This window comes from Rhinatrema bivittatum, chromosome 2 (genome assembly GCF_901001135.1).
Source record: "Rhinatrema bivittatum chromosome 2, aRhiBiv1.1, whole genome shotgun sequence".
Lineage (NCBI taxonomy): Eukaryota > Metazoa > Chordata > Amphibia > Gymnophiona > Rhinatrematidae > Rhinatrema > Rhinatrema bivittatum.
In genome coordinates this window covers 765,240,284-765,267,530 of record NC_042616.1, presented here as the reverse complement: position 1 = coordinate 765,267,530, position 27,247 = coordinate 765,240,284, and the positions used below count along the sequence as shown (strand labels likewise).

Here is a 27,247-nt window from a genome sequence, read left to right as displayed (position 1 = left end):
TTACACCTACCTGGCTGGAAATTGAGTTTGAAATTCAAGTACCCAAAAGTTTCCTCCTAATGCTGGGAAACCCCATTGTGTACTGACAGCAGCCAGGGAAAACAAATGCAATTTACTGCATCCCCTCCCCTACCCCAGGGCTGAGCAGTATCACTGACAATGTCTGCTGCTGCGAGTACAAGCTGGATGTGCTCTGAAGCAGCAGACAGCCCATTTTTCAGATCTATCTCTATATTGGAGTGGAGGAGTAGCCTAGTGGTTAGAGCAGTGGGCTATGAACCGGGAGACCAGGCGTTGCCCTCCATTGCCTCAGGTACAAACTTAGATTGTAAGCCCTTTGGGGATAGGGAAATACCTCCAGTACCTGAATGTAATCCACTTTGAAGTGCTGCAAAAAGTGGAATATAAATCTAAATAAATAAAAATAAATCTCAGGATTTGTATGGCATTGCACCAGGCCTGGATTTAGCCATAGGTAACACAGGGAACTGCCTCTGGCACCAAATTCTTATAGGCACCGAAGCGTTGCTGTCACTGCCATGCCTAAATTGGAGCCTGTAGCTGCTGCACCAAAAGATAATGAAAAAGCTCACGGAGCCTTCAACAGCCCTTGCTGCTGATGGATTCTGCAATGCCCCAGCCCGTCCTGCATGGGCTTCCTGTTACCAAGGGGCAGAGCATCACAGGGTCCATCAGGCCTTGCACTATTTTTCTTCATTTTCAGATGCCTTGGAGGCAAGGCAAGGGAGGAAGGGGGAATGGGATTTTTGCAGGGAAGATAACTCCCCTCCCCGCATTACCTATGGGCATAAGTCATCTTAATCCCACCCTGCATTGCACCACTGGGTTGCATGGTGAGAAGAATTCATTAGGCGGATGTTTCCCTTGTCCATTCTAACAACATTAACAGAAGAGAAGCAGCTGTCACCCCTAGGGTCTCCTGTGTTTTTGGTGAGAAGTCAAAACATTTCCAACTATTCGTGTGGAGTGCAGTAGTGGTCTAGTGGTTACAGCAGCAGGAAAGCCTGGATTCAAATGCTACTTCTACCACTTACACTCCTTTGTAACCTTGGGCAAGACACGTCACCCTCCACTGCCTCAGGTACTGGAAACCCTCTGGAGAAAGGACCTCACTACTGTACCTGAAATGTAGCTTGTGCTTGGATTTGAAAAGGTAAGGAACTGAAATCTAAAAATCCAAATATATGGAAGTTCTCTTAATTTGAGGGGGGGGGGGGGGGTGTACTATTTTCATTCCAATTTTAGGTTTTATTCAAAAAGATTTTTTTTTTTCCCATAGGTGCAAGGGCCTTTATGAGAGGAAAAAAACATGTTAATCTGTGGAATTCACTGGCTGTACCCTCTTCGTTGTGTACAATTTTTGGAAATTAACCTAAGCTCTGACTATATTTCACTGTACTAATTGCCGTTCACAAACAAATCTTAGCACAGGATTACAAAGTTATACATTTCAAATCAGATGCAAACTGCATTTAACCTCATGCACAGGGGACTTCTGCCTTATAACATGGGAGTAAAATGCTTTAAAACAGTGGGGCCAATACAAAACAGTGTGCTCAGCCGAGTGTACTGTTTAACCCCACGCATCCACAGCCCCTTATGCTATAAGGTGATTAGCACATCCAAAACGTGCATCCAACCCGCGGCGAAACTACGCTGTATGTGTGTGGGTCACACTATAACCCACACACATACATATTCACTCATACAAACCAAAAGCCAACATGTTAAAATAAAACACTTCATAAAAATACTGGAAAGTGCAGGAACTGCCGGAAAGGATGAAAGCAGACCACAGCTTTTTTTTTTTTTTTTTTATAATTTTGAATTTACAAATAAGTAAATAATTTCAATTCAGTTTAATTCACTGAAATGCAATTACACTTTCTTTATACAAAGGGAAATTCACTTTTAGAACAATAAGAAATTATATACACAGTTTAGAAATTCTCAATTTGTATATTCGTAATCTAATGTTAAATTAGGAACTTAGAAGAATGAGAGGACAGAAATATAAATAAGGAGATTTTACCAAGAAACTGGTATATCTGGTATATCAAATTATTTAGCCTTATTCGTTAAGAAGCAATGGGGAAGAGGCTGCAGGTTCACGGGTTTCCATAAACTGACGCAATTGTTCTGACCGGAAAAAAAACAAAAATTCTTCACCTCTCCTTATTACACACCGACAAGGGTATCTTAGCAAAAACAAAATCCTAACAAGATAACTCTTTGCCTAAGAGCCAAAAATTCTCATCTTCTAGTTCGAGTAATTGGAGCCAAATCAGGATATATTTTAACATTTTGGCCATGAAATGAAGCTGGAAATTTTTGAAAATAACATCTCATAAGTTTATTTATATCCAACATTGTAATAAATTATACTATCAAGGTATTTCTAAGACTTCTAAAGTAGAATTCTCTAAAAAACTTGTAAGGTTGGCAGGTATTGAAACAACAGGAACAGAGGCTCTTTTTTGTTATAAAGAAACATGAGTTTATAAAAAGAATATCTGTATTAGGAAAACCAAGTACCTCTGTTAGAAATCTCTTTAAGGAAATGAAAGGAGTTTCAACAACCACCTCCACAGCTTTTAAAAGAAAGGAAAATTAGTATCCTTACTTGATAATTTTCATTCCTGTAGTACCACGGATCAGTCCAGACTCCTGGGTTTTGCCGCCCCCCCCCCTCCCCCCTCCCTAGCAGATGGAGACAGAAGTTTACTAAAGAAACTCCGCCTCATATAGGCTGGTGCCACCTACAGTCTGGTAGTATTACTTAATATCAAAGCAGAAACGGATTATTAAAACCCCAACTAACTATATACAGTAACCGAACAACCGGAACAATTGGTTCATGGAACCCCCAAATGGGATCAGCACCCATGGGCTGCCGAACAATCAAATCGATCTGCAATAAATGAGACAAATACAATAGCGGGGACTCTCCAAACTGATAAGCTCCCAAATCAGGGCGGTACTCTGGACTGATCCGTGGTACTACAGCAGGGGTCGGGAACCTTTTTGGCTCAGAGAGCCATGAACACCACATATTTTAAAATGTAATGCCGTGAGAGCCATACTAACTACAACCCCCCACCCTCCTGCCTCCCCCAAGACCTACCAAATTAATTTACTACAACCCCCTACTCTCTTAATGCCCCAAGACCTGCCAAAAGTCCCTGGTGGTCCAGCGGGGGTCCGGGAGCGATCTCCTGGACTTGGGCTGTTGGCTGCCAGTAGTCAAAATGGCGCCGACGGCCCTTTGCCCTCACTATGTCACAGGGGCTACCGCCGCCATTGGTCGACCCCCAGTGACATAGTGAGGGCAAAGAGCCGTCGGCACCATTTTGACTACTGGCAGCCGACAGCCCAAGTCCAGGAGATCGCTCCCGGACCGCTCCTGGACCCCCGCTGGACCACCAGGGACTTTTGGTAGGTCAGGAGGGTGGGGTTGTAGTAAATTAATTTTGGAGGTCTTGGGGGGCGTCAGGAGGGTGGGAGATTTTGTTAGATTTTTACTTTTTTATTAAAGATTTGTCTGCGAGCCAGATGCAGCCATCAAAAGAGCCATATCTGGCTCCCGAGCCATAGGTTCCTGACCCCTGTACTACAGGAACGAAAATTATCAGGTAAGGATACTAATTTTTCTTTCCCTGTACGTACCCGGATCAGTCCAGACTCCTGGGATGTACCAGAGCTTTATCTACTTGGGATGGGATCCGGAGAGGCCCGCACGCAGTACCCCAGACCCAAATGTCCCTGTCCCAGACGCCTGAACATCCAAACCATAATGTCTAGCAAAGGTGTGAAGCGACTTCCACATAGCCGCCCTACATATTTCCTTGGGTGACACCTGATGACTTTCCGCCCAGGAAGCAGCCTGAGATCGAGTAGAGTGCGCCCGAAGGTCCACCGTCAATGGCCGTCCGCTTAACAAATAAGGCGAATTAATGGTTTCCTTTAACCAACGAGCTAGCGTGGTCTTGGAAGCCATATTACCCCGACGAGGTCCACTCCAGAGCACAAAGAGATGATCAGACACCCTGAACTCATTGGTAAGTTCCAGGTAACAGAGCAAAGATCGGCGAACATCCAACTTCTTTAAATCCTTATAAGCGGGGTCCAATCGGTCGTGCTCAGAGAAAGCTGGCAGCTCCACTGACTGATTCAAATGGAAAGAAGACACCACCTTAAGTAGAAAGGATGGAACTGTACGTAGGGAAACGCCCGAATCAGAAATCCTCAAAAAGGGCTCCCTACACGACAACGCTTGAAGCTCCGACAGTCGGCGAGCGGAGGCAATCGCCACCAAAAATACGACCTTCAAGGTGAGATCTTTCAAAGTCACCCTACGCAAAGGCAAAGGGTGCCGAACACAAGGCTTTAAGGTCCAAATTCAAATTCCAAGATGGACACGGATCCCGTACAAGAGGTCTCAGGGGAGAACCAACGCGTCCACGCCTGGCTCCCTGCGATGGGCAAAGAAGCGTGGCACCTTGGCGTTCCAGAACGTCGCCATTAGGTCCACACAAAGTGTTCCCCAACGGGCACAAATGCGATGAAAGGCTTTGTCTGTGAGTTCCCATTCTCCGGGATCTAGGTAATGTTGACTGAGGTAGTCCGCTCGAACGTTGTCGATCCCGGCAATGTGAGAAGCCGCTATGCTGAACAGATTTTGTTCCACCCAAGAGCTCAGTAACCAAGCTTCCAATGCTATGGTTGACTTCTGGTTCTCCCTGACGGTTGATATACGCCACCGTGGTCGCACTGTCAGACAGAATGCGTACAGACTTGCTGCGGAGAATCGGCAGGAACGCCTGCAGCACCAACCTCACCGCTCTGGCCTCCTGTGAGGACCACCTGCCCTGCACGGACATCCACTGACAAATGGCTCCCCAACCATATAGGCTGGAATCCATGGCGACCACCGTCCAATCTGGAATGACCAAAGGCATTCCCTGCCGTAAGTTGTCCGGGTTGAGCCACCAGGCGAGGCTGGAACGAGCTGAACCCGACAGGGGCAACTGAATATGGAACTGTTCTGAGACAGGGTTCCAGCGGGAGAGTAAAGCTGACTGCAAAGGTTGCATATGAGCGAAGGCCCAAGGAACCAACTCCAAAGTCGAAGTCATGGAACCCTGTAAGTAATTCCAAACAATCGGAGAGGGATTGGCTAACAGGGTCCTTACCTGCCGCTGAAGCTTGACCCGACGCTCCTCCGTGAGGGACACCGTGCCCTGCCGAGTATCAAACAGAGCTCCCAAAAACTCCAAGGACTGGGAGGGGATCAGGTGATTCTTGGCCGGGTTGACTACCCAACCCAGACTCCTTAGCAACTGCAGCACACGAGTGACTGCCTCCTGGCAACGCAATTCCGACTTTGCCCTGATCAGCCAATCGTCCAAATACGGATGTACCAGGTATCCCTCCTTGTGGAGCTGCGCCGCCACCACTACCATGACCTTGGCAAATGTCCTGGGCGCAGTGGCGAGCCCGAATGGCAGAGCGCGGAACTGATAACTGTGCCCCTTAAATAACATTGATTATCTGCGCAGATGGCGATGTGCAGATAGGCTTTGGTGAGATCCAGAGAGGCCAGAAATTCCCCCCATCGCACCGATGCAATGATGGACCTTAGAGTTTCCATCCGGAAGCGAGGAATCCGCAGGCATCTGTTAACCCGCTTGAGGTCGAGAATAGGACGAAATGTTCCTTCCTTCTTGGGTACCACGAAATAAATGGAGTACCGGACCTCCCCCAATGGCACCGGCACTATTGCTCCGAGGGCGAGAAGCCGTTGTAGCATCTCTTGTATCACTTCGCGTTTTGGCTTCTGACCGCAGGGAGAAACTAGGAATCGCTGGCGGGGCCTGCGTGCAAAATCTAACGCGTAACCGTGTTTTATCACCGAAAGGACCTACTGGTCTGACATGATTTTGGCCCACTCCTCGAAGTACAGGATCAATCTGCCTCCCACCACTGGGACCGAGGACTGAGCCGGCCACCCATCATTGCGAAGTATTTCCACTCGGTACAATCTGTCCGGAGCCAGGTCTACCGAAACGCCGCCCACGAAAGGACGGAGTGTAGGACTGCTGCCTACTGGCATTGTGTCGAAAGGAAGAACCCAATCCCCAAGAAGTCCGAGGCTTCCTACCCCCGCGAAACCGAGTCTTGGAAGAAAAAGTTCCTCTCGACTTCGTCTTATCCTCCGGCAACCGATGCACCTTATTCTCGCCCAAGGACTGAATCAGGTCCTCTAGCTCCTTACCAAAGAGCAGCTTACCCTTAAACGGCAGGTAGCCCAGGTGAGCCTTGGAAGAGACATCCATCGCCCAGTGGCATAACCACAACAGACGTCGGGTGGACACAGCAGACACCATAGACCTGGCCGATGTGCGCAGCAAATCGTAGAAAGCATCCGTGCTGTAGGCAATGACTGCCTCCAGGCAACCCGCCTGCAGAGCTTCCTCCTGGGACAACGAGTCATTGGCCAGTAGCTGCTGTACCCAGCGCAGACCTGCCCTCAATGAAAAATTGCTACACATCGCTGCCCGTATCCCCAGGGCAGACACTTCAAAAATCTTTTTAAGCTGAACTTCCAGTTTACGATCCTGCAGGTCCTTAAGGGCCATGCCCCCCGTAACCGGGATGGTGGTCTTCTTCGTGACCGCCGCCACTGCTGCATCCACCGTAGGAACCCACAAGAGTTCCAAAGCCTCCTCGGGCAAGGGGTATAACTTGCCCATCGCCTTCACCATCTTAAGGCCCAAATCTGGAGTGTCCCAATCCTTAAACAGCAAATCCGTGACCGAAAAATGAAAGGGGAAGGATGAAGGAGGCCCCCGTAGACCCAGTACCATAGGGTCCATAGCTCCTAGGCACGACTCCATCTGAGGCAGCTGAATCCTAGCTCCCACAAAATAAGCGGGATGAGAGGCCCTAACTCATCCCTGCGAAACAGGCAGACCACCTTTGGATCATCTCCGTCCACCCCATGGACCCCTCTGAGCCCGCTCTGTTGCATCTCGGCCTCTCCCTCCACCCCCCGTGGGGGCTGAGAAGGTAACTCCTGTTCATCAAGGTTCTCCGATTCCTCCGAATCTGAGGAAGACTCAGGGTCAGGCACTGGGGTCCTTAGAGGCTTTGGTCTCTGGTTGGATGAGGCCCCTGCATTCTGAGGGCTCTGAGCCCGCTTTGGAGGGAGGGGTTGGGATTCTAGGGGAGGGGGTCTTCTCTTATGTGCCCTCCGGGCCTTAAAGGCCTTATGCATTTAGCAGGACAAAATCTGAAGAAAAAGAAGACTCGGAAGAGGTATTATCCGTGTCCCTTGCAGCCGGATCATCAACATTCATCCTGACACTAGTCACAGATATGCCCCCCTTGGGGACTCAGCGTTGAGGTGACAAACCCGGGGGGAAGGTCATCCTCCCCTGGGCCTGCCTGCACTGCAGCGCCCCCTATTCCCGAACTAAAGAAAATGGCATCCGCCACCGGGATCGCCGACCCCGAGGGACCTAAAATGGCACCCGTTCCCACGCTTCCCAGGAATGGGCCAGGGATCGCAGCAGGCAACTCCCCAAAGGCTCCCATAAGAGTCTGTACCACTCGTTTTGGCGGCGAGGAGGCACCCTCACCCCCGGAGACGCAGGAAGCATATGTCTGTGGACACGGCTTAGTCGGGCAGGGAATCAGATTTAACACCTACCCCCCCCCCCCCCCCCCCCCCCCCCCCCCCCCCCCCCCCCCGGAAAACACGGCAAAATGACGCTGAAATACCCCACCCCCGCGAATGGAAGGGCTATGGGAGATGATGCGAGCAAAATAAAAAAAAGACTTTTTTTTTTTTTTAAAGTATCTTTTTCTTCAGATTTCATCCTGCTAATGCATATCTCCACATAGATAAATCTCCTCTATCACCTTCATCGGAGCTCTTCCTTAACAAACTACCCCGGATTTTATAAGATACGCGCGTATCTTATAAAATCTGGTGTACTTTTGTTCGCGCCGGTGGTGCGAACAAAAGTACCCGCGCGCGTAGTGTTTGAAAATCCGCCCCTTTGCTTACAAAAACCCCTTTACCAATGTATACCTACTGGAAACCTCCGTTCATCAGAAACAGGTTTGCTGTCAACTCCTTCCAACAAAGAAGTTCACCGAGCATCCACTAGGGTTCGAACTGCTTCTATAATAGGTCCCCATATATGGAACTCTCTACCAACTTCTCTGAGAACTGACCCCTCTACATCCTCATTCAGAAAAAGCCTTAAAACTTGGCTTTTTTTGAAAGCTTTCCCCTCACAAATTTAATTTTTTTTAACAACACCATTCTATAATTTACTTCTTCTTTTAAGTACATAGAATGTTGTAGAACAATAGGTTTTCTTGTTTATATAGTTTTGGTATCTTAATTTATTATTGATTTTAATTTTATATTTTTTAATTTTATATTTAGTGTGTTTAACTGTATTCTGTCTTCATAAGTTTACTTGGAGACAATTCTGTTATGTGTAAACCGATGTGAAATTTTGAATAGAATGTTGGTATAGAAAAACAAACAAATAAATAAATAAAATATTACCTGTCCAGCTGCCTCGGGTCCTGAATCCACTGGAAGGGGTGAGCTGGGCTCCCCGGTATCACCCCCAGTGGTAGTGTGGGTTGGAAAATGGGTCCTCAACCCCCAACACCAAGAGCCTCTGAAACCAGGGAGGATGGTCCCTAAGGACCTGGCAACCCCTGGGAGGCAAGAGACCCTGACCTGCAGGAACACACTGTGGTCAGTCTCCAACTAATTTGTCTCTACAAACTTTTTTTTTTTTTTTTTTATTTTGCCTACCTATCTAAAACCCTAGGCTAGGCCTCACCAGACTGTAGGTTTTGCATGTCCTCCACCTGCTGGAGACAGAAGAATACTGCCAGACTGTAGGTGGCACCAGCCTATATGAGGCAGAGTTTCTTTGGTAAACTTAGAGGGGAGGCAAAACCCAGGTAATCTATAGAGGGGAGGCAAAACCCAGGAGTCTGGACTGATCCGGGTACGTAAAGGGAACTGAAGTCTCCTCCACTTCTTCGACTTTTTCAAACTCATCTATACATGCTTGTAGTCAACAGAGCAAAAACGTGTACGTAATTACAGCTTCCTTCCTACTAATATAGCTCAATCCAACATCTCTGGCATTCCAATTCCCAACCAAGAATTCTTTGTTTCACCTTCACACTTAGGGCTTCTTCAGGGGAAGCATGGATTTCACCCAAATCTCTAACGATAACCAACACTTATTTAATACTTTATAAACCACTACCTTTCAGCAATATCTAAATTGGGATACATACTTATCTGATGAAGGCTATCCTCACTTAAATCTTCCACATAATACCTTTGGGGTGCAAGAAGTTCCTCAGTTGAGACTTCGCATATTTGGCCAATATACCAGGATTTATCATAGATGCAAGCTAAATACTGACCAGGTTGGAAGCTGGATACTTGAAGGGCATGAAAATATTCACGTTCATGTTCAAGAACACTTGCAATGAATGAGGTAACGTTATCTGAAATTTTGCTAATGCAAATTTTAGTGCATCAATGGGCTTGAATTGATTATTTTCCCTTTTGTAAACCTCTCATCCTGAACAGGTCTGATTGCTTCAATATCCTCCTTTAGCACAAAGAAAAATGTGATACCGGGGACACAAAGAGCACAATGGTATCACAAGCCAGGGCATGTTCCCAAAATCTCTGCCACAACATATTACCATAGTTCCTTGTGAAGATGATACTTTGGCATGTTCAGACTTGCATGCAGTAAATAACAGCACAATAAAATATCCATTTTGAGGGGTTATTTATAAAAGTATGTTGAAGCAAGATGTCATAAGTTACAAGCATGGTAAGTACAACAAGCTTCACCATACTGTACAATTTCACCTCTAGATCATTTGCATGTTATACAACAGGGTGCCAAAGATGCTTCGTTTTAACATAGCATGCCCATGCATGCAAATGATGCATATTGTTGGTGCCTTAATTCTGACCAAAGCAAAATCGGGTCCAAAATGAAACAGGGCAACTTTTGTACAAAAAAGATGCTTTTTCAAAAGACATAAAAAAGAAAAGAATTAAAAATTACACAGTAGAGATATTTGCACCTGAAAACTGGCAAAACTTTGCATAAAAACTTGATATTGTGACTTTATGTAATTATATCTTTGCTTTCAGTTGCCTGTAAAGCCTCTTAATGCAAATTACGTATATGCCATGGGCCATGACTACTGATCCAATCAGGGCCTGAATCAAAGTATAGATCAGGAGCAATGAGAAGTCAAAGAAGGCTTTATATTTCTTTTGTAACATTTTTCACATATCTTGCTGGCCCAAAGAAAGGGAGGCAAGCTCACGTTATGTTCCAGACTTTGCACTGGGACTTACCACCAGGGGTTGTACTAATCCACAAAATTTCAGGCCCCTGAGAGGTGTTGGGATGCAGCACGTGAACAAAATGGCCATTTTAGGTTGCACAGAGCATGATACTCCGAGGTGACCTCCATTCAACTGCTCTAGCTCCAGGTGAAAAATTTAGTATGGTTTTGTTTGAGACCCTAGAGCACATCTGTGCAAAATTGTGTTCAATTTGGAGGAGGTTGAGCATGGACCCCTGGTCCACTTGATATAGAATGACCCATATAACAGTAATTAACCTTTATACTAGTATTATGTAAGTAGACAGTAAATCCATCCAGAATATTAAAAGGGAAAATTACATTAGTGAAGTATAACAAACCTTCAGTTTTCTTATTTTAAATCAAGCAATGCAAAAATAACTGGATATGGCCTGTTAGCCAGGGCAACCAACATACTCATATGGATAGTAAAAAAAATAATAAAGAACGATAGTAGAGAAAGTTGGGGGGGGGGTGGAGCAGTGAAGTATGCAGCTTTCAAAAATTGTCTTTACTCCTGAGTATTCAAAAAGGGAAGGGAACAGATCCACTTCAATGTCAGCAGTTTGTAAAGGGTGCATCCTGACACAAACACAAAATTGTGTGGAAAAAAAAACAATCAAGAAAATGAAGGAGTCCCTCTTGATGATGGAGATAGCTAGATAACAAACCAAATAGATGAGCTGTCCAGTGCGTGGAAGGTCTCTTACTCCTGGGGAGCTTCCCCAAATGGTTTACTTGGTACTAAACAGAAAGCAGACCTAGTTTCAGATTCTTACAGAAAGACCACAGTCCAGCAGCTTCTTTACCTGCCCTATCTCATGTGGCTGTGGCAAGGGTTTATGCTTGACTTTTGCTGAAAGGATGAAATAGTTAAGATAAAATACTGAATTTTTGACAAAAGGCAAGAAAATAAACCTTCTACCTCCTCTGCTATGATTCTTTCTATGCACCCTCAGTTTCTTAGGAGGGTGATCCAGCCATGTACTCCTGGGCCTGGATAGGAAGTCTCTCAGCTCCTGGCTCCTCTGTCCCTTGTTGGGATTTTATATGTAGCTTGGCTATGAAGCAAGAACAGCTGTATTTCTCGCTATCTCCTCAGAGAGTAGACTTCTGTCTCTCCCTCTTAATAATTAGCTCTTCAGGAGAAGAACTAATTTCAGGGCTGCCAGATGCATTCCTCTCTTCATGGCTCCAACTCCTGGCTCTCGCCCCTCACACATAGATAGAGCCAGGACAGTTTGCGCCTTTTCTTCCTTAAATGGTATCCTAGCATTCCTTTGGCTTCCTCCTCTGCTGGCTATGTAATTCTGTTCTCTGGCAGGCTAAATAGTTCAGTCCTTTTACCAACTTGTTAATACTGTGAGTGCTGGATGCTGGTTCTTGCAGAACATTTGTCATTCACAGGAGAGCACACAGAGGTTTTTGATGTATTTTTATATTCCTTCACCTTGGCTGCGATGGCTTATAGTCTCTGCAGGACAGAAAACCCCTTTTTGACAGGTCCAAAAGATCACTCAGATCCAGACGCAGCAGAGTCCACATTATAAGGCTTCAACATATGATAAGCTTGTGGGGGCAAGGAACCTGGTTAATAGTAACCTGCTACCCGAAGACTGGAGAAAAAGCTTTAGTAAATGAGGCCTTTAGATTGTGAGTCCTTTGGGGGCAGGGAATTACCTATAGTACCTGAATATAATTTGAATTTTAGCTACCATGAAAAGGCAAGAGCTAAATATAAAAATATATAAAGAAGATTAGTATTCCCAATAAATAAGACTGAAGATCTGGCTGGACAGTTGACTGCCTCTGAGTGTGTGAAAAGTTGTGACTATCCCTAAATCCTGGTCCAATTATTCACAAATAAGTGACAAAATCATGGAGGTCCTTAAGCTATCTGACATGGATATCTTCTCACAAGCAATGCTTTGATTAACAATGCTATTGACATTCTAGCCCCCCAAAAAAACTACCTCACCTTTGTCCAACAGAACGTTCTATTTGTTCCATGAGGGTCTTTCTCTCAAACAACTAAAGCATAGGTGGCATAAGCACAGAACCAATGAAAACTTGCAAGGAAATACACTTCATTAGCAAAGAAAGAATATTTCTCCAAACAGCTAGTGTTTGCTGAAAACTGCTCAGCAAAAAAATTCCAACTAATAAAGAAACTCTCCAACCTGAATCCCCTTCCCCTCTTCTTTCCTCTGAGGGACCAAGTGCAAAAGATCTTGCAAAACATTTCTGAATCAAAAATAGAAGCCATCCATTTAAACTTATCATCCCCTCTCCTTCCCTATCCATTTAGAGTATCACTCTTTAAATACCTTCATCAGTCCTATCTTTGCCAGCTCAACCAAACCCCGAAGCCAGTCAGCTGTATGCATTCAGGATAACCCCTCCTTTGAAAGTAAAAAAAAATTCTCCAAGAAAAGTCCATACCACTTGACCCTATACTACCCAAATACATTGGAGACTTTCATTGACTATTGGCTAACCTCCATAATCAATGCCATGCTATCTCAAGGTTGCTTGCTCTCTTCCCTCAAACAGGCCATAAGCAAATCCATCATCAAAAAAACAGGCTTGGTCCCAAAAATAGTGGACCACTATCGGCCAATCTCCAATCTCTTCTTCCAGTCCAAATTCATAGAAAACGTTTACTTTCAACTCTTACATTCCTTGAAGGAGACCTATAATCTTCACTCTTACCAACTGGGATTCAGAAAAGACCATGGGACAGAATTTGTTCCACTTGCCACAGTAGACAACATCCACTTCCCTGGAATTGGCAGAAGCCTATTTCCATATCCCTAAAATGCGCCCTGGTCAATTGGAAATGAGAGCCATTCGGTTAGCCCTATGGCAGATCCTCCAATTGTGAAAGGAAATGCAATCAGAATCCTTTCAGACAATGCCACAAAGCCACAGCAGTAGCATACATAAACAAGTGGATGCATATGCAGCCCTCCAGCGGCAGAAGAGACAAGTCTGCTCTTCAGGTGAGCAGAAAAAAAACTTGCTTCATCTTTCCAAAGCTCACATCTCGGGGAGAGAACACATCCAAGCACATTTCTCACCAGAAACAGCCTGGATTCAGGAGAACGGGAGATCAGCTGAGAACAGTTTTATGAACCAATGGCAACTCAAGTAAATACCAAATCCAACAGGTTCTTCAGCAGTTGAAAGGAGCAGAGACCCAGCAGAAGAAATACTCTCATCAAGTCTTGGTCAGAAGACTGTATACTCTACATATTCTCCCCCTCCCCTCCCAGCTAATAAACAGGGTAATAAAAATGATAGAGGATCAACCTACATTAGTGACACTAGTAGCTCTGCATTGACCGAGATAAACATAATTATAGAACAATAAAATTGTACTGATCAGACTTGTAGGAATAGCCAAGACTGCTAAAATGCTAAAAAGTATGTTAAAGGTTAATACATATGTTAAAGGTCAGCATTAAGTTGAGCCTTCTGGGCTCAATTTATAAGAAATCATACAACTTACAAGAAACTAGTCTATTAGCATATATGAGAGAAAATTATAATGCCAACCAGTTGGAAAATGTAATGCAACATTGGTGGGTAAGTCTAGAAGGGAAACATATTTAACTGAGTGTAATGGCTCAGAAGAGCTGAGGTGAACTGCTCCTATTATGAGATATCTTATAATAAAAGACTAAAGATTTTTCTCTTACTGGCTATTGATATTCAGTGTTTACTATTGTCCCCAATACAATCAAGGTGTGTAAATGTCTACACACCTGGATATAATATGTAACTTAAGAGGGGTGAAACACATTCAGCCTCCATTCAGACCACTAGTCCCCTCATGGGATCTTAACTTAGTTCTTAATAATTTAGTGGGCCCACCCTTTGAACCTTTGAAACATGCATCTTTGAAAGACCTCTCCCTAAAGTCGGTCTTTCTTGTGGTTATTTGTTCCACTAGGCACATATTGAACTACAGGCCCTATGATGTTGAGACCCATATCTGGTCTATTCACTGGATATAATTACCCTACAAGAAGTACCATCCTTTTTACTAAAGGCAATGGCTCCCTTCCACTTGAATTGGTTCATCTCCCTCCTGGCTTTCAGAGGCAGCAAATTTACCAAAGACAATAGAAGGCGTCACCTCCTAGATGTGTCATGAGGTACGGCTTCTGCCTCTATCCCATACTCCATTGTATATAGTAACTTATTGTATATAATTATTTATCTTTCGTTCTCCCCTTCTTTTTTTCCTCCTCCCAGTTAAGGCAACCTTGTTATAATGTAACTTTTATGCTCCTTCTAAATATCTCTTGTTTGAATTGTTGGTTATAGTTCTGCTTAGTTCGATGTAAACCGAGTTGATTTGATTTGTATCAAGAAAGTCGGTATATAAAAGCCTTAAATAAATAAATAAATAAATAAATAAATGTGTGACATATACTCTTGAGATACCTAAAGGCCACTAACCTGTTTTGAAAGACTGACAGGCTGTTTGTGCTGGCATGGGGGCCGCCAAAAAGGGGAGGCAGCCTCCAAAGCCATGCTAGCCAGATGGATTAAGGAACCAATTTCATCACTTTACCTACTCAGTGGCTCTCAAGCACCCACGATGCTCTGCACGCATTCCACAAGAGCGCAGCCAACCTCATTGACAGAGGTATTCTCAGCGCCTCCAGATGAACTCTGCAAGGCAGCTACCTGATCATCTTTTCATGCCTTTACAAGATTCTAAAGACTGGATGTGAGAATCAACATAGACTCAGCCTTTGGCATAAGAGCCCTTAAGGCAACTCTGTCTTCTCCTGCCTTACCTAGAAGCAGCTTGGGTATTTCCCCACAAGTGCAAACCACTGTATCAGGAAGAACAGGAATGTGAAATTTGGTTTTACCTGGAAACTTCCTTTCCTTGAGTCTTGCTATACCAAACCAAGTCACACCCAAGAAGACAGTGGACATTAAGCTACAATTTTACCAAGGTAGACAATATTTTATTTTCCTTCCCCCTTTTCCTTTTTCTCTTTGTTCTATTCCTGTGTTAAGATTTAATGTTGTTACCCCAGCACAAAAAAAGTGAGGGGAATTCATAAGAAATATGCACTCAGTGGTAAGAAAATAGGGGAAACATTCCTTTTATTCTGCATTCCAAAATGTATGTTTTAATTGTTTTAATGCTTTGACATAAGAATACTGGCAACTGTCTCATGCCATAGGGAATAAAGAAGGTGTGTCAACAGCTGTGGAACAGGAAATTCCACTAGTGCACACTGGTCTAACAGGACTTAAGGAAAGGAAAATTAACAGGTAAAAACAAATTTCAAATTACGGTCATTGGTGAGGCTTCAACTAGAGCACTGTGTTCACTTCTGGAAGCCATGTCTCAGAAAGGATACAAAGAAGCTAGAGATGGTACAGAGAAAAGCAATCAAAATACTGCAGGTTTTGTACCAAAAGCCCTATATGAGAAACCAAAACAACCCATCTAATTTAGAGCTTCTTTGAGTAAGCCAGTCAGAAGACCTCTGTCACTCTCACCCTCCAATTCAGAGAGTATCCACAAACCCTCAGACTCAGTACAAAGGCTAGGGGCCCATCTTGACCACCAACTCTCAATAGAAAACCACATCAAAGCTGTAGTGAAATCCACAATCTTCCATTTAAATCAATTTCAAATATGTAACTTCGAAAAATGCAATTTATCCACCATCATTCAGTCCCTGATCAACAGCCACACTGACTACAATTCTCTAAAACATGGTATTCCACAGCAGCAAGGTTTTTGGCAGGGGTCAAGTCCAATGACCACATGAAGCTTAATCGGCTGTTCTGCCCCCAAACTCTGGAACGTGGTTCTGCTTCCCATCCGACTTGAACCATGCTACCTAACTTCGAGAAAGAAAGTGAAGGCATGGCTATTTGACCAGGCTTTCTCCCAGCTTGCTTGATAAATGACCTATTCCTGCCACCAAAGAACTTATTTATTTTTATTTATTTAGATTTATATTCCGCTTTTTGCACTTTTTTTTCTCAGTGCTTCAAAGCAGATTACATTCAGGTACTGGAAGTATTTCTTACCATGAAGACAACTAAAGCTCCAAGACGCTGATACAAAATGGTATTTCTGAGCCACTCGTATATACTGCAGTCAGTCTGCGTTACTACTCACCTCTTGGCAGAAGGTCAATAATGCTATTGTTTTTTTGGTCTATCTCTGTTAAGTGATATTAAGTTATTTTAGTTAATTTATATTAGTTCTGGCATAAAATAGTTTGACCTATACTTTGTATTACATTAAATTAAAATAATTCTGTACTGTTGGTTTGTGTGAGTGATTGCTCCGATAGTGACTTGTTAAACTACTCTAATTTATCTGGATCAGACTCAAAGAGGATTACAATAAAAGCAGTATATCAAATGTTTGGAAATAAATAAATAAACATTCTGTATAAACTCCATTGGCTCCCCACTGAGAGCAAAATGAAATGTTAAATACTTTGTATTGTCTTCAAATGCTTGAACTAAAGAGCACTAGCACACTTGTTTGAACTCATACACACATATGCCCCACTGAGGAACTTTGGTCCTCCCAGCAGGCCCTTTTATCCATGCCTTCACTGGCTACAGCAAGACTAGCCTGCACAAGGCTTTATGTATTCAGTTGATTCATACCCAACTCATGAAACAATATCCCACAAGACTTGCGCAAAATACCTGCTATGCTTCCTTTAAAAAAATAATCAAAACCTAGCTATTCAGTCAAACCTTCCCCGATTTCCACATCTCTGCCTATCTTACTGCTCAATATCCTCCCTTTATTATGAATTCAGTGTTCTAATTTTATGATAGATTTGGAACTCAAGAAAGGTTTACTGAGGCAGTTTGGTCATGAACAAACCAGGGAGTCATAACTGCTTTCACATCATTTCAATATTATTGTCAGGTTGGGGGCCATATATATAAGATACAAAATGCAGAAACACTGTACAGATTCACAGAGAATAAAGGTAAATTATCTATTAGTATATCCAAAATGTGAAAAATTACAAAAAAAGTATTCGTTTTTAATTATAAATAGTTGCTAAATAAAAGTACTATGCCATCTATACTTACATAAAGTCATTGTAAAAATCCTGTGGAAAATAAGGATATGCTTCTTAGAAAAGTTATTCCTGAAATATATAACTTAAGCAAGAAACTGGGTAGATGAGAATATATATAACCAAACACAAACTGCTCCGATGGGAGTCTGTGTTGGTAAGAAGATTCACAGTTGAATTCGCCCCAAGGCCTGTGGAAAATAAGGATCTGCTCCTTAGAAAAGTTCTTCTTGAAATGGTGGACAAAAAGGCCTAAAGATGTTTCACCAATACTGGCTTCCTCAGGGGGGAGTAGCTTAAATGCTGAATGAAGATGTAACATAATTTCAATAGGAAGACTGAGTGGTGCTAGCCTGGCGTTTTCCGACTTGTTTACTTAGATTTCAGTCACGGCGTCCATGTATATACTAATAAAAATAATTTACCTTTATTCTCTGTGAATCTGTAGGGTGTTCCTGCACTTTTTATGTATAATATTTATCCATTAGGAACACGTTCAATCCGTATAACTGCCTTTATAAGATATCTTTTACTATCTATATAGAAAGAGAGATGTGTGAGGGATTGTTTCAATAACTACTTTATTATGTGCCATATTTGCTTATCTTATTGCTTAGTGTCCTCCCTATAATCTGACATCTGTATACACCTTGTATTGCTACCTATACAGCTTTGCATTGTTCAATTCCCAGTTTGTGTTCATGTCCACTCTCCACCCACATATAAACTGTAATTTCCATTTTTCAACGTAACGTCCGCCTCATGCGTTTCCAAAATTAAAAGCGAAAAAACAAAAGGAAATAAATAAATAAGAAAGAGGAGGCTAGAAGAAAGCCGAATTAGATCACCTACGATCTGTGAGACCTCAAGGAACAGAGCCTAGGACGGGATGTGACATATTCCAGGGGCCACGCAGCACTGTCTGTACATGCGCGCGCGCACACTTGCTGCCTATATTTTGTTTATTTAAGTTTTCCTCTCTCTCTCTTTACCTCTTCACGCCGCTCCCGCGCTCCCAACTACAGTTCCTATAGCAGCGACGCGGAAGTGATGTCATTAGCATGCGCCGTTCGGGATCATGTGATTGTGTATCACGTGATGGGAAAGCCTGTCGCAGCGGGTGGTCTTGAGTGTTTCATCTTTTTGTCCTTCCTCTTGAAACATTGAAAATAATGTGGGTCAGGGTTTCTACTTTTTAGGGGAAAAGAGGAATCTCAATCTCATGGTTCGTTTTAAGAAGGAGCAGCAAGCGTCTAAGGCTTATTTGCTGCTGAGTCTTATCTGCTGCAGTTCTGTCAGGAGCCGGAAACTCTGAGCCTGTATCTGAGGGCTGATCTTTACGTTTGCCGCTGTTGCTCCGAAGGTGGGTTCATACTACCGACAACTATTAACAGACGATGAACAGCTAGATGCAAAAATAATTTCAGTAACGAGTAGCGCTGTGCAGTAAGGGACGTGCCACTTATTAGTTTTCACACTGAATGCTTGCAAACATTTTCTGGTTTAAAGTATTGGAGCAGTTAAGTATTCTGTGATCGTTTGGAACGACGGAATATAAAATGTATAATAAATAAAATAAATTCTGAACTAGTAAGAAATATCTTTTCACTTAATGAGGTCGCTCGTATTTATTTATTTAGATTTATATCCTGCCTTTTAGCCACTTCTAAGCGGATTACACCAGTCCAGACCCTGCTGATGTTGCTTTTCTCTTAGAGGTCAGGCACGAAGTTTTAGGCGGTCTGGAATTTTACCAGCTCTAATCTCACCTCATTTGGAGACACCTTATGCACAGTTCTGTCTAGCCTTTGCATGTGCGAACTGCATTTGTACACATTTATTTAAAACAATGCAAAACATAGCATCCTTAGGGTGTACATATCTTTGTAGATCACCAGGCACCTTATGTATTTGCAGAATGCACGGACTGTCTTTGTCTTTCTGTAGGTTCTCAAATGAGCCTCTGATTTCCACAAACGGCTTGAAGAGCAGAGCATTGGGAGAATCCAAAGTTCATTTTCGACTCTGCCATCAGTTAGCAAGCCGCCTTCACCATGGTGGATTTTCTGGCAGACAATAATCTTTGTGGTCAGGCAATTCTTCGGATCGTCTCGCGGGGGAATGCCATCATTGCTGAACTTTTAAGGCTCTCTGAGTTTATCCCCAGCGTCTTCCGGCTGAAAGACAAGACCGATCAGCAGAAATATGGCGAAATCATATTTGATTTTAGTTATTTTAAGGTCAGTGATGGACAAAAGAAAATGCCTGTAAATTGAGAGAGGATGTGGATTTTAGATTTAACTATTAGTTCAAGGCTAGTTATATTCAAGTTCAGTGGGTAGTTCCATGCCCCAGAGGGCTTACAGTCTTAAGTTTTTACCTAAGACAGTCGAGTGTGAAGTGGTTTGCCTAAGGTCATAATGAGCATCAGTGGGAGAAGCGAGATTTGACCCCTGTCTTCCCTGCTGCTCTAACCAATAATCTCTGCTCTTCCACTCCTTTTCCATGGAAGAAAGGTATAACTGATTTATTTGTGATTTGCCCAACTGCACTCAACTGCCATTTGGCAACCAGTACATGACCTGAATGAAATAAGATACTGGTCTCGCTCATGAGCCAGTGACCCTGAAAGCACCGACTGACACCTTACTGGTAGTTTCTGCATGCAGACTGATGCTTAAGTGGGTGTAGAGACAGAATTATCCTCTTCCCCACAGGAGTGGTGCCTACCAAGCAGGGGTTGTGAGACACTTTGTAAGGGCAGTGGTTGGTGCTTTGCACTGTGTTGCTTATTTTGAAACTGTGTTTTGCATAAAGCTTCAATCTCTAGAGAAAAGGGGTTTCAGGCTACAAACTCCAGCTCCAAATTCTAATGTACAATATCACAAAAATAATATAAAGGGATAGCCTTAAGAATTATGGAGTGCATGTAGGAGACTGTTCAAATACTTGCAGTCACACAGGCCGATACAGTACAGTGCGCTCCGACGCGCGTTTTCCCTTACCCCTTATTCAGTAAGGGAGGAAAACACGCGTCCAACCCGCGGCACCTAATAGGGCCCTCAACATGCAAATGCATTTTGAGGGCCCTATTAGGTATGCGCACGGGATACAGAAAGTAGCGCCGACCCAAAGGTAGGAGCTAATTTCTTCTGGCACCGGGAAAGTGCACAGAGAAGCAGTAAAAACTGCTTTTCTGTGCACCCTCCGACTTAATATCATGGCGATATTAAGTCGGAGGTCCTGAAGAGTAAAAAAAGTTAAAAAAAAAAAAAAATTTGAATTTGGCCGCCAGTTGCCTGGCCGAAAACCAGACGCTCAATTTTGCCAGCGTCCGGTTTCCGAGCCCGTGGCTGACAGCGAGCTCGAGAACTGACGCTGGCAAATTGAGCGTCAGCTGTCAAACCCGCTGACAGCCGCCGCTCCTGTCAAAAAGGAGGTGCTAGGGATGCGCTAGTTTCCATAGCGCCTCCTTTTGCCCTGATCTACCGCCGGACCTAATTTAAATACTGCATTGCGCGCACCCGCGGACTTTGCTGTATCGGCCTGACAGTTTGTGTCCCATATTTTATCAACTATTTAAAAAGCAATGTAAGTGCTCTCCGAAACTTGCAAGCTCATGGCACATGGACCTGCACAGTGAAGCTAGAAGGTGGATGAAGGTTCAGGAGTGTGAGGAGTTGCCACCTTCTGCTGTAGGATTAGGCTTCAGGAGTGTGGGAGCTTTAGCAGGGTTCCAAAATGCATCCGTGGCTTACTGGCCAGGGAAGGAATGCACTTGTCGTGTACTGTCCTTCCTTCCCCGCAGCGTTGCAGCCCTCCTTCCCTCACCTCCTGGTGCATGCCTCTCACTCTTCTTTCTTCTGTGTTCCCTTTCCCCAACATGCAGCCCTCTAATGCTCCTCCTCCACGCCCTGCCCTTCCTCTTACATTCTTCTTTACTTCCTCCATTCCCACTCCTCCACTCTTCTCTCCTCCTCCCTCTGCAGCTTTCTCACTTTCTGCCCTGCTGCTGCACCTTGCAGCTGCCTTCTCTCATCCAGATCATAGATAAAGATGGTGCAGCATCTGAGACTGAAGATGATGCCGCCTTCTGGCCCTGTTCAACTTTGCCTACCTGCTAGCCATGAAAATCCACTCACCCTTGGAGAATGGGCAAGTGAATGTTTGAAACTGAACCTTGGACTTTTGCAATGGATTAGGGTTCAGGGATATGATGGGCTCTGGGCAAACAGGATATGGTGAATTCAGTGTGACTGTGAGAAGGCTTCCATCACAGGGAGCTGCTACTCATGCTGCCTCCTCTTTTTGTCTGTCCAGGGTCCAGAGAACTGGGAAGGCAAGCTGGAAGCTAAAATCGAACTGCAGGACTTGGATGAAGAATTTCGTGAAAACAATATTGAAATTTTGACAAGATTTTACTTAGCTTTTGAAAGTGTTCATAAATATATTGTTGATTTAAACAGGTACTTAAACTGTATACGTCTGAATATTTTATTATAGCTTTATAGAGCAATAGTTTAATTTTTTGTTTCTATTGTATTTTTTTAGGGGGTGGGGGGGTTATCGACCCATGATTATTACTATAAAAGAAATACAGTATGTTTCTATAAGCTGCGTGTAGATTCAACAAGGCTCCTCTGGTTGCCTCTTTGAGATGGGAATGTGGGGGAGATTTGCCTGGGGAGCTTAACTGCTTGGAGTTCCACAGAGGTCATCTGAGTCGCCTCTGAATCTTCCCACACAAACAAGCGCCCAAACAGTGTGCAGACATAAATGCCTGGCGGTGCTGTTTCTTAGGCATTGTGTTACGACTGTAACTGCAAGAATTGTAGACCATGAAACTAACCTTACCGGATTCTCTTTGCACAGCTGGTAAGCAGCTTTAGTTGCCAGAAAAGGCAAGCTTGCTCAGATTGGCCAGTTTGACTATTACCAACAAATGACCCGCAATGGCAGCATACACATCTGACATCATCTCTTTCTACTTTTAACTAGGATAATTTAAATTCCTTGTACGTACCCGGATCAGTCCAGACTCCTGGATTTTGCTCCCCCTCTAGCAGATGGAGACAGAAGTTTACAAACCAAACTCCGCCTATATCTAGGCTGGTGCCACCTACAGTCTGGCAGTATTCTTCTGTCTCCTAGCAGGTGGAGAGGGTGCAAAACCTACAGTTTTGTACCCTCTCCTAAGATTTTAGGTGGTAGATTAGTTGAAAAAAAAAAAAGGAGTTAGGTTCTCAGGGGAGGGTGAGGTCCTGAGGGGACTGTTCCTCCTGGTTAAGGCTGCTGAAGAGTGGGGGAGCCCCACATACCGGCGTTAGTCGTCCTGGGGGTGATACCGGCTCACTCCCCCCAGCTGGCTCCGGAACCGAGGATTAGGTAAAAAAAAAAAAGTTTGTCCGCTTGTCGGGAGGGGGAGGGCCTGTTTCTGTGTATTCGCGGGCTCTTCTCTCCTGCTCCACGGCACAGCATGCCGAGGCAGGCGGCTTGTTGGGCCTGCGGGTCCGCGGCGGCGCGGCTGTCTAGGGACAGCCTCTGTTCTTCATGTGTGGGAGGGAGAGAGCGTCTGCGCCGGCGTTGGGGACCTGGGGTAGGCAGGCTCGCGCCGGATCCTCCGCGGCTGCCGTGACTATTTCTGCCAGGTCGTCTTCGGGGCTCCCGGGGACGGCCGCCATTTTGGGAGCGTTTTCGGCGGGAGCGGCAGCCATTTTCTCACCTTGGGGAGCCGAGGCAAACGCGGGGAAAACGGTCGGGGGGGGGGGGGGGGACATCCCTCCACCGCGTTTATCCCCCCAGCATAGGGCTTCTGGGGGGGGAAGATCGGTGAGGCCTAGTTCCCCTAGCGAGGATGCCCTCTTGGAAGGGGATGAAGAAGGGGGGTCCTCGGATTCCTCGTTTAATTCTCGGTTTGTGCTACTTATGCACAAGGCATTTAAGGTCCGCCGCATGGCTAGGAAGAGGGCCCAAGGGAACCCGCCTCTGGAGTCCGGGTCTAGAGCGGGGAAGAGAGCTAGGCCCGCCCCAGTGGCTGAGAGTCCGGCCAAGGTTCGTCCCCTTTGGTCCCGGGGGGCCAGAGGTGAGCAGGGTTCCTCTACGGATTCAGAGGAGCAGGAGGACTCTGCTGAGGATCAGGACCAGGACCTTCCGTCCCAGCCCCCGAGGGGGGTTGAGGGGGTCGGGGAGCCGGGGGCCACGGGTTCCGGAGTCTCTCATGGAGCAGAGGGAGATGACCCGAAGGTGGTTAGATTGTTCCGGAAGGATGAGCTAGGACCCCTCATTCCGGAAATCCTGGGGGAGCTGGGGATCCAGCTTCCTCAGGTGGAGTCACGTCTCGGGGTGATGGATCCGGTCGTTTTGGGGCTCCGGGGTCCTCCCTCGGCTTTTCCTTTGCATTTCTCGGCCTCAGATTTGCTCTTTAAGGAGCGGGATACTCCTGACTTGGGGCTGAAGGTGGCGAAGGCGATGGATAAATTGTATCCCCTGCCGGAGGACGCCCTGGACCTGTTGCGCTTGCCGAAGATAGATTCGGCGGTAGCAGCGGTGACGAAGAAGACCACCATCCCGGTAACCGGAGGTACCGCGCTTAAGGATTTACAGGATAGAAAATTGGAAGTTCAGCTTAAGCGAATCTTTGAGGTCTCGGCGTTGGGTGTTCGTGCGGCGATTTGCAGTAATTTTTCCCTGAGGGCAGGTCTTCGCTGGGCGCAGCAGCTGTTGGCTAATGAATCCCTGTCTTCGGAAGAGGCGCGCCAGGCAAGTCGCTTAGAAGCAGTTATTGCCTATAGTGCGGATGCATTTTATGATCTTTTGCGCACGTCTGCCAGATCCATGGTAACCGCGGTAGCGGCGAGGCGGCTGCTTTGGCTCCGTCATTGGTCTGCGGATGTAACCTCCAGGGCCCGGTTGGGCTCCTTACCCTTTAAGGGGAAGTTGTTTGGCAAGGAATTGGAGGATCTTATTGAATCCTTGGATGAGAATAAGGTGCATCGGCTGCCGGAGGATAGGCCAAGGTACCGTGGGGGTCCAGCCTCTCGTCCTCGTTTTCACGGCGGTTGTCGGTCACGGACGTCTCGGGGATCGAGTTCTTCTTTTCATCACAGGTGCTAACCGACAGCAGTCTTATTCTCAGTCCTTTCGTGGCCGCCGTTTCGGTCGTCCGGGAACCAGTCAGAATGTGCAGGGAGGTAAGCCTGCACAATGATGTGCAGCCGGTCCATTCCTTCGTTCCCAAAATTGGCGGCAGGTTGAGCCGGTTTTAAGAGGAATGGACCAGAATCACGTCAGATCAGTGAGTGCTAGAGGTGATAAGACACGGTTACGCGTTAGATTTTTTTACACTGGCTGTCCCGGTTTTTCCTGGTGTCGCCTTGCGGTTTTTCAGAAAAACGCCGGGCGGTACGGGCAACACTGGCTCGGCTTCGCGAGCTCGGGGCAATTGTTCCGGTTCCACACGCCGAGCTCCGCACTGGCTGATATTCCGTTTACTTCGTAGTACCCAAGAAAGAAGGAACGTTTCGTCCCATTCTCGATCTGAAGAGTGTCAACAGATGTTTGCGAATTCCTCGTTTTCAGATGGAAACATTGCATTCAGTGATCGCATCTGTGAGAAAGGGGGAGTTTCTGGCCTCCCTGGATCTCACGGAGGCGTACCTCCACATTGGCATTCGACCGGACCACCAGCAATTTCTCCGTTTTGCAGTGCTGGGTCAGCATTTCCAGTTTCAGGTGCTTCTGTTTGGCCTGGCGACGGCCCCTCGAACGTTCACCAAGATCATGGTGGTGGTGGCAGCGTGACTGCGCAAGAAAGGTCTGTTGGTTCATCCGTATTTAGACGATTGGCTGATCTGGGCCAAGTCTGAGTCGCTTTGCCAAACGGTGGTTCAGCGGATGCTCCAGCTGTTGCGTTCTCTTGGTTGGGTGGTCAATGTGTCCAAGAGCCACCTGGTACCGTCGCAGTCCCTGGAGTATTTGGGAGCTTTGTTCGACACGTGTCAAGGAACATTGTCGCTCACGCTGGGACGAATGGTCAAATTGCAGATGCAAATTCGACGATTGTTATCCAAGCCGGAACCGATCGTCTGGGACTACTTACAGGTATTGGGGTCCATGAATTCTACGCTGGAATTGGTTCCATGGGCATTCGCTCACATGCGTCCTTTGCAGTCAGCGTTGCTATCCCGCTGGCGCCCAATATTGGAAGATTTTCACCTCGCCTTACCATTGACCCAGGAGGCCAGGGACAGCTTGGCCTGGTGGCTGTGTCCGAACAACTTGAGTCGAGGGGTCTCTCTGGAGATTCCATCGTGAACAGTGATTACCACGGACGCCAGTCTATACGGTTGGGGAGCAGTCTGTCTCCGGCAGTCAGTTCAGGGTCAGTGGTCGCCTCGGGAGGCATAGTGGTCCATCAATCGATTGGAGACTCGTGCAGTACGGCTGGCTCTGTTGCAGTTTCTTCCTCTCATCTGCGGTCGGGCCATCAGGATCCTTTCGGACAATGCGACCACGGTGGCTTACATCAATCGGCAAGGGGGGACCATGAGTCAGGCGGTGGCAACCAAAGCCCGGTCATTGATGATATGGGCGGAGAAACATCTGAGCAGTATTGCGGCCTCTCACATAGCCGGGGTAGAAAACGTCCAGGCGGATTTCCTCAGTCGACACTGGCTGGATCCTGGAGAGTGGGAGCTCGCAGAGGAAGCGTTCCAGCTCATCTGTGCCTGATGGGGCACACCCGCAGTCGATCTGATGGCAACTTTCAGGAATGCAAAAGCTCCCCGTTTCTTTGCTCGACATCGGGAGACGGCAGGGGAAGGAGTGGACGCTCTGGTATTGCCGTGGCCGACCGATGTGTTGCTCTGTGTTTCCCCCGTGGCCTCTCATAGGCAGGGTGTTACGAAGGATAGAGGTACACCCAGCGGACGTGGTAGTAGTCGCTCCCGAATGGCCGAGGCGACCGTGGTTTGCGGATCTACTGAACCTGGCGGTCGAGGAACCACTTCGTTTTCCGTGTCTTCCGGATTTCCTGCATCAGGGGCCCGTTTGTTTCGACCTGGTCGATCGCTTTTGTCTAGCGGCATGGCTTTTGAGAGGCAAAGGTTGAGATCCAAGGGGTATGCGGAGACGATGGTATCTACTCTGCTGCGTTCACTTAAGACGTCTACTTCGTTGTCTTATCTGCGAGTTTGGAAGGTTTTTGAATCCTGGTGTCTTGCGCACGACGTGGCTGTTTCGGATATCCTTCTTTTTCTGCAGGAGGGATTGTCCAAGGGTCTTTCCTGTAGTTCCTTGGTGCAAGTAGAGGCTCTGGGTTCCTTGCGAGGACGAATTCATGGAGCATCCTTGGCAGCGCATCCGGATGTAGTGCGTTTTCTTCCGGGGGCAAGGCATTTGCGTCCTCCGTTTCGACAGCCTTGTCCATCCTGGAATTTGAATGTGGTGCTTAAGGCGTTGTGCGCGGTGCCTTTCGAACCTATTCGCAAAGTCACCCTTAAGGACTTGACTCTGAAGGTGGTGTTCTTGGTGGCCATTGTATCGGCGCGACGGATATCTGAGCTTCAGGCTCTGTTGTGTCGAGAACCTTTCTTGAGGATTTTGGAGTCGGGGATCTCGTTGCGTACGGTTCCGTCCTTTTTACCCAAAATGGTTTCATCGTTCCACGTGAACCATACGGTCGAGCTACC

General features: G+C 45.9%; 2 protein-coding genes across 5 annotated transcripts in view; one reads left to right on the top strand and one right to left on the bottom strand.

Annotated features, from left to right (window-relative positions):
* NSMCE2 (NSE2 (MMS21) homolog, SMC5-SMC6 complex SUMO ligase) overlaps positions 1 to 18,653 on the bottom strand; it is a 583,410-nt gene extending 564,757 nt beyond the window's left edge. Inside the window, exon 1 of one of the 4 annotated variants that reach the window (XM_029592015.1) lies at positions 18,551 to 18,653. Coding sequence is in view for 1 of the 4 variants with exons in the window: in XM_029592013.1 (XP_029447873.1) it covers positions 17,572 to 17,581 (10 nt within the window). In the remaining 3 variants the exon portion in view is untranslated. The other 3 variants (XM_029592016.1, XM_029592017.1, XM_029592013.1) reach the window with 3 other exon arrangements.
* WASHC5 (WASH complex subunit 5) overlaps positions 18,647 to 27,247 on the top strand; it is a 205,789-nt gene continuing 197,188 nt past the window's right edge. The window contains 3 exon segments of the mRNA XM_029592012.1: positions 18,647 to 18,921; positions 19,506 to 19,798; positions 21,879 to 22,024. Of these exon segments, the coding sequence (XP_029447872.1) occupies positions 19,613 to 19,798; positions 21,879 to 22,024 (332 nt within the window). The 5' untranslated portion in view covers positions 18,647 to 18,921; positions 19,506 to 19,612.